Genomic DNA, 12,120 nt, shown 5'->3' with positions numbered 1-12,120 from the left:
ATGTTGGAATGGGAATGGGAATTGGAATTAAAATGTTTGGCTCCAAGGAATTCCCACTTTTGGTGAATGGAGTGGAGGCGCTCGATGAAGCGGGCCCCCAATTTACAATGTAGAGGAGGCAGCATCGGGAACACTAGACAGAATAGACAACCCCAGCAGATTCGCACTTAATACGGTGCTGCAAATCTGGAAGGACTGTTTGGGGCACTGAATGGAGGTGAATGGGCAGGTGTAGCACTTCCGCCACTTGCAGGGTTAAATGCCAGGAGGGACAAATGGACGAGGGATTCATGGAGGGAGCAATCCCTGTAGAAAGTGGAGGGGGGAGAGGAGGGGAGGTAATGATAATGTTAAGGTAGGATCCCTTTGGAGATGGTGGAGAATGATGTGTTGGATGTGGAGGCTCATGGGGTGGTAGGTGAGGATAAGAGGAACTCTTATTGTTAAGGCAGCTGGAAGATGAGGTGAGTGTGGATGTTTGGGAAATAAGGGAGATTCAGGTGTCAATAGTGGAGGAAGGAAAGCCTGCTGTTTGAAGAAGGAGGACATCTCTGATGTCTTGGAAAAGAATGCCGCATCTGGGAAAAGAGCAGGCAAAGGAGCTGAGTAAGCTGACAAAATTATCAGGGGTGTTGGTAGGATAAATGCAAGCAGGCTTTTTCTACTGAGGTTGGGGGAGACTAGAACTAGAGGTCATGGATTAGACTATAAGACTTTGGAGCAGAATTAGTCCATCTAGCCCATCGAGTCTGCTCAGCCATTCAATCATGGCTGATCCTTTTTTCTCTATCTCCTCTCAACCCCAGTTCCCAGCCTTCTTCCTGTAACCTTTGATGTCATGTCCAATCAAGAACCTGTCAATCTCTGCCTACTCCCCTGTACCTTTGATAAATTGTACTCTTGCTCTCCTGTACAAGCCAAAGGTCATCCAGCTGCAGCTCCAGATCCCTAACATGGTCTGCAAGGAGCTGCAAGCAGATGCACCATGCAGATGTAGTTCCACAGGAGACTCTGGGTCTCCCAGTTCTCTAACATCCGGCACAAAGAGCACACCATAGCCATTTAAATGTTATGGTAAGAGAGGGGAAAGAAGCCAGAAATGAAACAACGACGCTTACACAGAGCTGATGCCTCTTCTAAACCGAAGCACCTTTTGAGCCAAAGCCTGTCACTTCTACTCTCGCTAAAGGCCTGCTCTCGCCAGTGGCCCCTCCGCTTATCTCTTCTGTACTTTTATTTAGTTTGTAGAGCTCTGTTGATGCTGCTGATAGGCCACGTACAATGGATTAAGGTTGAAGGTGAAATGTTTAAGGGAAGCATGAGAGGGAACGTCACTCAGACGGAACTGCATTTTTACAGGAGATAGGGTGGGAAGAGTATAACCGTGGGAATCAGTATGTTTCTGAAAGGTGTTGGTTGACAGTTTATCATTTATTAGGTACAGGAGGCACCTGATGAGGTGACCACTGAGTGTATCGGCCAAAAGACATAGGAGCAGAATTAGGCCTTTTGGCCCATTGACTGTTCCGCCTGTAAACCGCTCCTATGTGTATACTGCCACACTCAAAAGGTTACTCATACACTGTGTTTTATAGGAATGCTTTTATATTCATACTAATTGTCTTCTTTAAGCTTATGGTGTTTCTTATGCTGCATCGAATCTGGAATAACAATCCAGAATAAACATTCTCCTTCAGATTCAAGATTCACTATTGTTTCTCGTCATTTTCTGTCCACAAGTTACTCCAGATCTGATGCAACACAAAAGCAATAATAATAACACACAATAAATATAAATACATAAGATAGCTTATACACAGAGATTGACTGTATGCCCATAAAGTGATGCTAGGCTAATTGGGAAATGGTGGAGTTTGTGGGTGGAGGTGTTGATCAGCCTTACTGCTTGGGGAAAGTAACTCTTTTTTCGTTTGGTGGTCCTGGCGTGAATGCCTCCCTGACGGAAGAGGGGCAAACAGTCCATGAGCGGAGAGGGTGGGATTCTCCATGACATTGCTGGCCTTTTCTGCTACTCTGAACTGTAGACACTCACGTACTGATGAATGACAAGAAGCAATTTGAATCTTGGACCATCTTAAAATTCTGATAGTCTGCTGTTCTTGAAATTAATACAAAATTGAACGAATTCAAGTAGACATTGACCAGCTGAGCTGTTGACCTTTTGCTCTACCTTCTGCCTCACAGGTCTTCGGTAAGATTGCCAACGTGGACGGGGCACAGATTAATCGGAACAACAACTTTCAGACCTTCCCGCAGGCTGTGCTCCTGCTCTTCAGGTGAGTGGCTACCTCGCATTCGGCACCTACCTTCTCTTCACATGTAGCCCTGTGGAGTCTGACGGTGGCCCATCCCACAGGCTGTGCTTTCACATGTAGCCCTGTGGAGTCTGACGGTGGCCCATCCCACAGGCTGTGATTTCACATGTAGCCCTGTGGAGTCTGACGGTGGCCCATCCCACAGGCTGTGCTTTCACATGTAGCCCTGTGGAGTCTGACGGTGGCCCATCCCACAGGCTGTGCTTTCACATGTAGCCCTGTGGAGTCTGACGGTGGCCCATCCCACAGGCTGTGATTTCACATGTAGCCCTGTGGAGTCTGACGGTGGCCCATCCCACAGGCTGTGATTTCACATGTAGCCCTGTGGAGTCTGACGGTGGCCCATCCCACAGGCTGTGATTTCACATGTAGCCCTGTGGAGTCTGACGGTGGCCCATCCCACAGGCTGTGATTTCACATGTAGCCCTGTGGAGTCTGACGGTGGCCCATCCCACAGGCTGTGCTTTCACATGTAGCCCTGTGGAGTCTGACGGTGGCCCATCCCACAGGCTGTGCTTTCACATGTAGCCCTGTGGAGTCTGACGGTGGCCCATCCCACAGGCTGTGCTTTCACATGTAGATTTGTGGAGTCTGACGGTGGCCCATCCCACAGGCTGTGCTTTCACATGTAGCCCTGTGGAGTCTGACGGTGGCCCATCCCACAGGCTGTGCTTTCACATGTAGCCCTGTGGAGTCTGACGGTGGCCCATCCCACAGGCTGTGCTTTCACATGTAGCCCTGTGGAGTCTGACGGTGGCCCATCCCACAGGCTGTGATTTCACATGTAGCCCTGTGGAGTCTGACGGTGGCCCATCCCACAGGCTGTGATTTCACATGTAGCCCTGTGGAGTCTGACGGTGGCCCATCCCACAGGCTGTGCTTTCACATGTAGCCCTGTGGAGTCTGACGGTGGCCCATCCCACAGGCTGTGCTTTCACATGTAGCCCTGTGGAGTCTGACGGTGGCCCATCCCACAGGCTGTGCTTTCACATGTAGATTTGTGGAGTCTGACAGTGGCCCATCCCACAGGCTGTGCTTTCACATGTAGCCCTGTGGAGTCTGACGATGGCCCATCCCACAGGCTGTGCTTTCACATGTAGCCCTGTGGAGTCTGACGGTGGCCCATCCCACAGGCTGTGCTTTCACATGTAGCCCTGTGGAGTCTGACGGTGGCCTTTCTTGTACTTCCCCTCTGCAGGTGTGCCACGGGAGAGGCCTGGCAGGAGATCATGTTGGCATGCCAGCCTGGCAAGCTGTGCGACCCGGAGTCTGACTACCAGCCTGGCGAGGAGTACACGTGTGGTACCAACTTCGCTGTATTCTATTTCATCAGCTTCTACATGCTCTGCGCCTTCCTGGTGAGTGTTCCAGTGTGGTTGTGACTGCAGCCTTCCTCTCATCTGTCTGGGCAGCCTGTAGGCAGGGTCCCATGGTTCTGATGCTCAGACATTCTTCTTCTTCGGTTGTCCGATGACGACGTCCTCTCCTTTAATGCTGAGATCTTTGATGACTATACAGTCCTATCCTGGACGCACAAGCTCTATTGCAGGTGCGACATGTATATGTGGTAGTGGTGGCAACCATGGCTGCATTTCTCCTGGCTCTCTTCTGCTACGGTCAGCAGCAACATCCTCCAGGTCCTCAGGTCTGATCTTGCACTTCCTTTAAGCATTCTTCATCTGATCCTTAGAGTGCTTCTTCAGCCCTCCAGCTGAGCGTTGACCATGATGTAGCTTGCTGTATGACACTCTGTGGGGTAGCAGACATGGGGGCATCCTTATCACGTGCCCCAGCCACTGCAGCCGACACTGGGTGATCATGGCCTCAATACTTCTGCAGTTGGTCTTTACAAGTATTTCAGTGTGAGGCACCCGCTAATCATGATCGACATGATCTTCACAGCCCGGCAGCTGCAGGAAAAGTGCTGGAAGCAACATCAGAACCTATTTGTGGCCTTTATCGACCTCTCCAAAGCATTCGACACTGCGCAAGGAGAGGTCGATAAAGGCCACAAATAGGTTCTGATGTTGCTTCCAGCACTTTTCCTGAAGCTGCCGGGGCTGTGAAGACCATGTCGATCGTGCTCCTGTTCTTCCTAAATCCACACTGCAATTCAGGCAGCATTGGCTCAGTAATGTTGCTGATGAGTCTCTGAAGCATTACCTTAGCCAGGACCTTTCCAGCAACAGAAAGGAGTGTTATGCAGATGGCCTCTTCTACCTATCACCTTATAGTTTCTTACTTAACCATATAACCATTACAGCACAGAAACAGGCCATCTTGGCCCTTCTAGTCCGTGCTGAATGCTTACTCTCACCTAGTCCCACCGACCTGCACTCAGCCCATAACCCTCCATTCCTTTCCTGTTCATATACCTATCTAATTCTACTTTAAATGACAATACTGAACCTGCCTCTACCACTTCTACTGGAAGCTCTTTCCACATAACTACCACTCTCTGAGTAAAGAAATTTCCCCTCATGTTACCCCTAACTTTTGCCCTCTAACTCTCAGCTCATGTCCTCTTGTTTGAATCTCCCCTACTCTCAATGGAAAAAGCCTATCCATGTCAACTCTATCTATCCCCCTCATAATTTTAAATACTGTACCTCTATCAAGTCCCCCCTCAATCTTCTACACTCCAAAGAATAAAGACCTAACTTGTTCAACCTTTCTCTGTAACTTAGGCGCTGAAACCCAGGTAACATTCTAGTAAATCTTCTCTGTACTCTCTCTATTTTGGTAACATCTTTCCTATAATTCGGTGACCAGAACTGTACACAATACTCCAAATTTGGCCTTGTACAATCTTAACATTACATCCCAACTCCCATACTCAATGTTCTGATTTATAAAGGCCAACATACCAAAAGCTTTCTTCACCACCCTATCCACATGAGATTCCAGGGAACTATGCACCATTATTTCTAGATCACTCTGTTCTACTGCATTCTTCAATGCCCTACCATTTACCATGTATGTCCTATTTTGCGTATTCCTACCAAAATGTAGCACCTCACACTTATCAGCATTAAACTCCATCTGCCATCTTTCAGCCCAGTCTCTAACTGGCCTAAGTCTCTCCGCAAACTTTGAAAACCTACTTTATTATCCACAACACCACCTTCATCCACTCTCCCCATTCCAACTACCCTCCACTCACCTGGCCTCATCTTTCACTTGGCAGCTTGTACTCCTTCCTTTCCCGTCCTGACCACAGCTATGTTGGCTTCTGGTAATTTCTCCCTCCTCCCCTTTTTCCTATTTTTCCATTCCCCATTCTGGCTCCCCTCTTACACTTCCTCATCTGTCCATCACCTCCCTCTGATGCCCCTCCCCCTTCCCATGGTCCCACTCTCCGGTCCTTCTCCTCACCTGTCCATCACCTCCCCCTTGTGCCCCTCCCCCTTCCCATGGTCCCACTCTCCGGTCCTTCTCCTCACCTGTCCATCACCTCCCCCTTGTGTCCCTCCCCCTTCCCATGGTCCCACTCTCTGGTCCTTCCCCTCACCTGTCCATCACCTCCCCTTGTGCCCCTCCCCCTTCCCATGGTCCCACTCTCCAGTCCTTCTCCTCACCTGTCCATCACCTCCCCCTTGTGCCCCTCCCCCTTCCCATGGTCCCACTCTCTGGTCCTTCCCCTCACCTGTCCATCACCTCCCCCTTGTGTCCCTCCTCCTTCCCTTTCTCCCATGGCCCACTGTCCGGTACACCTGGTCTCACCTATCATATTTAAGTTTTTCCTCCTTCCCCTCGCTAGCTTATTATTCTGGTGCCTTCCTCTTTCCTGTCCAGTTCCCTGAAAAGTTTTGGCTGGAGACACTGGCTGTTTATTCATTTCCTGACCTGCAGAGTTCCTCCAGCATTATGTATGTTGTCACCAAGGTTTTGTGCTTAATATCCCAATGGTGCAATGAAGCAAAAGGCTAACCACACGTCACAGGGAAAAGTTCAAGTTCAATTGTCATTCAACCACACACGTGTACGGCTAAGCGAAACAGCATTGCTCTGGGGCCAAGGTACAAAATGCTGTACACACAGACCCACACAGCACATAGGTCACGATCCAGCACAGACGGTCACAAATAATATTAGCATGTCCCAGAAGATTGATGGTGCAAAGAACGTTTTTAAGTAGCCATGCAGTGCAGCGACTGAGCTAATAGATACAGTGGGGTGGGGAGCTAGTTAGAATGGTTGATCAGATGAACTGCCTGGTGCAAAAAACTTTTAAGATAGCATGAAGTTTTCGTTTCAGTAATCCAATAGTGCTTTCCAGAAGGGAGCTTTTGCAAAAGGCAGTTTGCAGGGTGGGGAGTGTCTGCAATGATACTTTCCTGCCGGCCTCTTTTTTTATACCTACAAAATATCTTTGTTACAAATTCAGTCCTGCCTGCCTCTTTGTCCTAGACCCACACCAGTCCTACAGTGTTGCAGGACTGCAGCCAGTGACCTATTCTGCTGACCTGACAGTTGCTGTATTTTTCAAATATTGTGAGAGGATGCTGCACCAAATGCGACAGTGATGGATGACATGAGGAAACTCTCTGTTACGTCGGGATGCTCCCTGTGACGTGAGGAGACTCTCTCTGATGTCAGGAGACTCTCTGTGATGTGAGGAGACTCTCTCTGTGACATGAGGAGACTCTGACATGAGGAGACTCTCTCTGTGACGTGACGAGACTCTCTCTGTAACGTGAGGAGACTCTGACATGAGCAGACTCTCTGACGTGAGGAGACTCTCTCTGTGACGTGAGGAGACTCTCTCTGACATAAGGAGACTCTCTCTGACGTGAGGAGACTCTCTGATGTGAGGAGACTCTCTGTGACGTGAGGAGACTCTCTCTGACGTCAGGAGACTCTCTCTGACGTGAGGAGACTCTCTCTGTGATGTGAGGAGACTCACTGACGTGAGGAGACTCTCTCTGACGTGAGGAGACTCTCTCTGACGTGAGGAGACTCTCTGACGTGAGGAGACTCTGACGTGAGGAGACTCTCTGTAACGTGAGGAGACTCTCTGTGACGTGAGGAGACTCTCTGTGACGTGAGGAGACTCTCTCTGTGACGTGAGGAGACTCTCTCTGTGACGTGAGGAGACTCTCTCTGTGACGTGAGGAGACTTTCTGTGACGTGAGGAGACTCTGATGTGAGGAGACTCTCTGATGTGAGGAGACTCTCTCTGACGTGAGGAGACTCTCTCTGTGATGTGAGGAGACTCACTGACGTGAGGAGACTCTCTCTGACGAGAGGAGACTCTGTGACGTGAGGAGACTCTCTGACGTGAGGAGACTCTGACATGAGGAGACTCTCTGTAACGTGAGGAGACTCTCTGTGACGTGAGGAGACTCTCTGTGACGTGAGGAGACTCTCTGTGACGTGAGGAGACTCTCTCTGTGACGTGAGGAGACTCTCTCTGTGACATGAGGAGACTCTCTCTGTGATGTGAGGAGACTTTCTGTGACGTGAGGAGACTCTGATGTGAGGAGACTCTCTGACGTGAGGAGACTCTCTCTGTGATGTGAGGAGACTCTCTGTGATGTGAGGAGACTCTGACGTGAGGAGACTCTCTGATGTGAGGAGACTCCCTCTGTGACGTGAGGAGACTCTCTCTGACGTGAGGAGACTCTCTGACGTGAGGAGACTCTGACGTGAGGAGACTCTCTGTGACGTGAGGAGACTCTCTCTGACGTGAGGAGGCTCTCTGTGACGTGAGGAGACTCTGACGTGAGGGGACTCTCTGTGACGTGAGGAGACTCTGTGACGTGAGGAGACTCTCTGACATGAGACTCTCTCTGACGTGAGGAGACTCTCTGTGACGTGAGGAGACTCTCTGATGTGAGGAGACTCTCTCTGTGATGTGAGGAGACTCTCTCTGACGTGAGGAGACTCTCTGTGACGTGAGGAGACTCTCTGATGTGAGGAGACTCTCTCTGTGATGTGAGGAGACTCTCTCTGTGACGTGAGGAGACTCTGTGACGTGAGGAGACTCTCGCTGACGTGAGAAAACTCTCTGTTCTGAGGAGACTCTGTGACGTGAGGAGACTCTCTCTGTGACGTGAGGAGACTCTCTCTGTGACGTGAGGAGACTCTCTCTGTGATGTGAGGAGACTCTCTCTTTGACGTGAGGAGACTCTCTCTGACGTCAGGAGACTCTCTGATGTGAGGAGACTCTCTCTGTGACGTGAGGAGACTCTCTGTGACGTGAGGAGACTCGCTGACGTGAGGAGAGTCTCTGACGTGAGGAGACTCTCTCTGACATGAGGAGACTCTCCGACGTAAGGAGACTCTCTCTGACGTGAGGAGACTCTGACGTCAGGAGACTCTCTGATGTGAGGAGACTCTCTCTGTGATGTGAGGAGACTATCTGATGTGAGGAGACTCTCTCTGATGTGAGGAGACTCTCTGTAACGTGAGGAGACTCTCTGTGACGTGAGGAGACTCTCTGTGACGTGAGGAGACTCTCTGTGACGTGAGGAGACTCTCTGTGATGTGAGGAGACTCTGACGTGAGGAGACTCTCTGATGTGAGGAGACTCCCTCTGTGACGTGAGGAGACTCTGACGTAAGGAGACTCTCTGATGTGAGGAGACTCTCTGTCACGTGAGGAGACTCTCTGTCACGTAAGGAGACTCTCTGATGTGAGGAGACTCTCTGATGTGAGGAGACTCTCTCTGACGTGAGGAGACTCTGACGTGAGGAGACTCTCTGTGATGTGAGGAGACTCTGTGATGTGAGGAGTCTCTGTGACGTGAGGAGACTCTCTGATCTGAGGAGACTCTGTGACGAGAGGAGACTCTCTCTCTGATGTGAGGAGACTCTCTGATCTGAGGATACTCTGTGACGTGAGGAGACTCTCTGATCTGAGGAGACTCTGTGACGAGAGGAGACTCTCTGTGATGTGAGTAGACTCTGTTCTGAGGAGACTCTGTGACGTGAGGAGACTCTCTCTGTGACGTGAGGAGACACTCTCTGTGACGTGAGGAGACTCTCTCTGTGATGTGAGGAGACTCTCTCTGACGTGAGGAGACTCTCTCTGACAGGAGACTCTCTGTGACGTGAGGAGACTCTCTGTGACATGAGGAGACTCTCTGTGATGTGAGGAGACTCTCTCTGTGACGTGAGGAGACTCTCTCTGTGACGTGAGGAGACTCTCTCTGTGACGTGAGGAGACTCTCTCTGTGACGTGAGGAGACTCTCTCTGACGTGAGGAGACTCTGTGACGTGAGGAGACTCTGTGACGTGAGGAGACTCTCTGTGACGTGAGGACACTCTCTCTGTGATGTGAGGAGACTCTCTCTGTGACGTGAGGAGACTCTCTCTGTGACGTAAGGAGACTCTCTCTGTGACATGAGGAGTCTCTCGCTGTGACGTGAGAAAACTCTGTTCTGAGGAGACTCTGTGACTTGAGGAGACTCTCTCTTTGACGTGAGGAGACTCTCTCTGACGTGAGGAGACTCTCGGTGATGTGAGGAGACTCTCTCTGACGTGAGGAGACTCTCTGTGATGTGAGGAGACTCTCTGTGATGTGAGGAGACTCTCTCTCTGACGTGAGGAGACTCTCTCGGTGACGTGAGGAGACTCTCTCTGTGATGTGAGGTGACTCTCTGTGACGTGAGGTGATGTGAGGAGACTCTCTGTGACGTGAGGAGACTCTGTGACGTGAAGAGGCTCTCTGACGTGAGGAGACTCTCTGTGACGTGAGGAGACTCTCTGTGACGTGAGGAGACACTTTGTGACGTGAGGAGACTCTCTTTGTGACGTGAGGAGACTCTCTGTGACATGAGGAGACTCTCTCTGTGACGTGAGGAGACTCTCTCTGTGACATAAGGAGACTCTCTCTGTGACGTGAGGACACTCTCTCTGTGACGTGAGGAGACTCTGTGACGTGAGGAGACTCTCTGTGACGTGAGGAGACTCTCTCTGACGTGAGGAGGCTCTCTGTGACGTGAGGAGACTCTGACGTGAGGGGACTCTCTGTGACGTGAGGAGACTCTGTGACGTGAGGAGACTCTCTGACATGAGACTCTCTCTGACGTGAGGAGACTCTCTGTGACGTGAGGAGACTCTCTGATGTGAGGAGACTCTCTCTGTGATGTGAGGAGACTCTCTCTGACGTGAGGAGACTCTCTGTGACGTGAGGAGACTCTCTGATGTGAGGAGACTCTCTCTGTGATGTGAGGAGACTCTCTCTGTGACGTGAGGAGACTCTGTGACGTGAGGAGACTCTCGCTGACGTGAGAAAACTCTCTGTTCTGAGGAGACTCTGTGACGTGAGGAGACTCTCTCTGTGACGTGAGGAGACTCTCTCTGTGACGTGAGGAGACTCTCTCTGTGATGTGAGGAGACTCTCTCTTTGACGTGAGGAGACTCTCTCTGACGTCAGGAGACTCTCTGATGTGAGGAGACTCTCTCTGTGACGTGAGGAGACTCTCTGTGACGTGAGGAGACTCGCTGACGTGAGGAGAGTCTCTGACGTGAGGAGACTCTCTCTGACATGAGGAGACTCTCCGACGTAAGGAGACTCTCTCTGACGTGAGGAGACTCTGACGTCAGGAGACTCTCTGATGTGAGGAGACTCTCTCTGTGATGTGAGGAGACTATCTGATGTGAGGAGACTCTCTCTGATGTGAGGAGACTCTCTGTAACGTGAGGAGACTCTCTGTGACGTGAGGAGACTCTCTGTGACGTGAGGAGACTCTCTGTGACGTGAGGAGACTCTCTGTGATGTGAGGAGACTCTGACGTGAGGAGACTCTCTGATGTGAGGAGACTCCCTCTGTGACGTGAGGAGACTCTGACGTAAGGAGACTCTCTGATGTGAGGAGACTCTCTGTCACGTGAGGAGACTCTCTGTCACGTAAGGAGACTCTCTGATGTGAGGAGACTCTCTGATGTGAGGAGACTCTCTCTGACGTGAGGAGACTCTGACGTGAGGAGACTCTCTGTGATGTGAGGAGACTCTGTGATGTGAGGAGTCTCTGTGACGTGAGGAGACTCTCTGATCTGAGGAGACTCTGTGACGAGAGGAGACTCTCTCTCTGATGTGAGGAGACTCTCTGATCTGAGGATACTCTGTGACGTGAGGAGACTCTCTGATCTGAGGAGACTCTGTGACGAGAGGAGACTCTCTGTGATGTGAGTAGACTCTGTTCTGAGGAGACTCTGTGACGTGAGGAGACTCTCTCTGTGACGTGAGGAGACACTCTCTGTGACGTGAGGAGACTCTCTCTGTGATGTGAGGAGACTCTCTCTGACGTGAGGAGACTCTCTCTGACAGGAGACTCTCTGTGACGTGAGGAGACTCTCTGTGACATGAGGAGACTCTCTGTGATGTGAGGAGACTCTCTCTGTGACGTGAGGAGACTCTCTCTGTGACGTGAGGAGACTCTCTCTGTGACGTGAGGAGACTCTCTCTGTGACGTGAGGAGACTCTCTCTGACGTGAGGAGACTCTGTGACGTGAGGAGACTCTCTGTGACGTGAGGACACTCTCTCTGTGATGTGAGGAGACTCTCTCTGTGACGTGAGGAGACTCTCTCTGTGACGTAAGGAGACTCTCTCTGTGACATGAGGAGTCTCTCGCTGTGACGTGAGAAAACTCTGTTCTGAGGAGACTCTGTGACTTGAGGAGACTCTCTCTTTGACGTGAGGAGACTCTCTCTGACGTGAGGAGACTCTCGGTGATGTGAGGAGACTCTCTCTGACGTGAGGAGACTCTCTGTGATGTGAGGAGACTCTCTGTGATGTGAGGAGACTCTCTCTCTGACGTGAGGAGACTCTCTCGGTG

At 50.8% G+C, this 12,120-nt stretch overlaps 1 protein-coding gene across 1 annotated transcript in view; it reads left to right on the top strand.

Annotated features, from left to right (window-relative positions):
- LOC132381205 (voltage-dependent L-type calcium channel subunit alpha-1S-like) overlaps positions 1–12,120 on the top strand; it is a 381,429-nt gene that overhangs the window by 295,713 nt on the left and 73,596 nt on the right. The window contains exons 32-33 of the mRNA XM_059950504.1: positions 2,206–2,297; positions 3,535–3,694. Coding sequence (XP_059806487.1) covers positions 2,206–2,297; positions 3,535–3,694 — 252 coding nt within the window. The remainder of the gene's footprint in view (positions 1–2,205; positions 2,298–3,534; positions 3,695–12,120) is intronic.

The sequence above is a fragment of the Hypanus sabinus genome, chromosome 25, assembly GCF_030144855.1.
Source record: "Hypanus sabinus isolate sHypSab1 chromosome 25, sHypSab1.hap1, whole genome shotgun sequence".
Classification (NCBI taxonomy): domain Eukaryota; kingdom Metazoa; phylum Chordata; class Chondrichthyes; order Myliobatiformes; family Dasyatidae; genus Hypanus; species Hypanus sabinus.
Note: the sequence above shows the minus strand (reverse complement) of the source record. Positions and strands in the feature narration are given on the sequence as shown.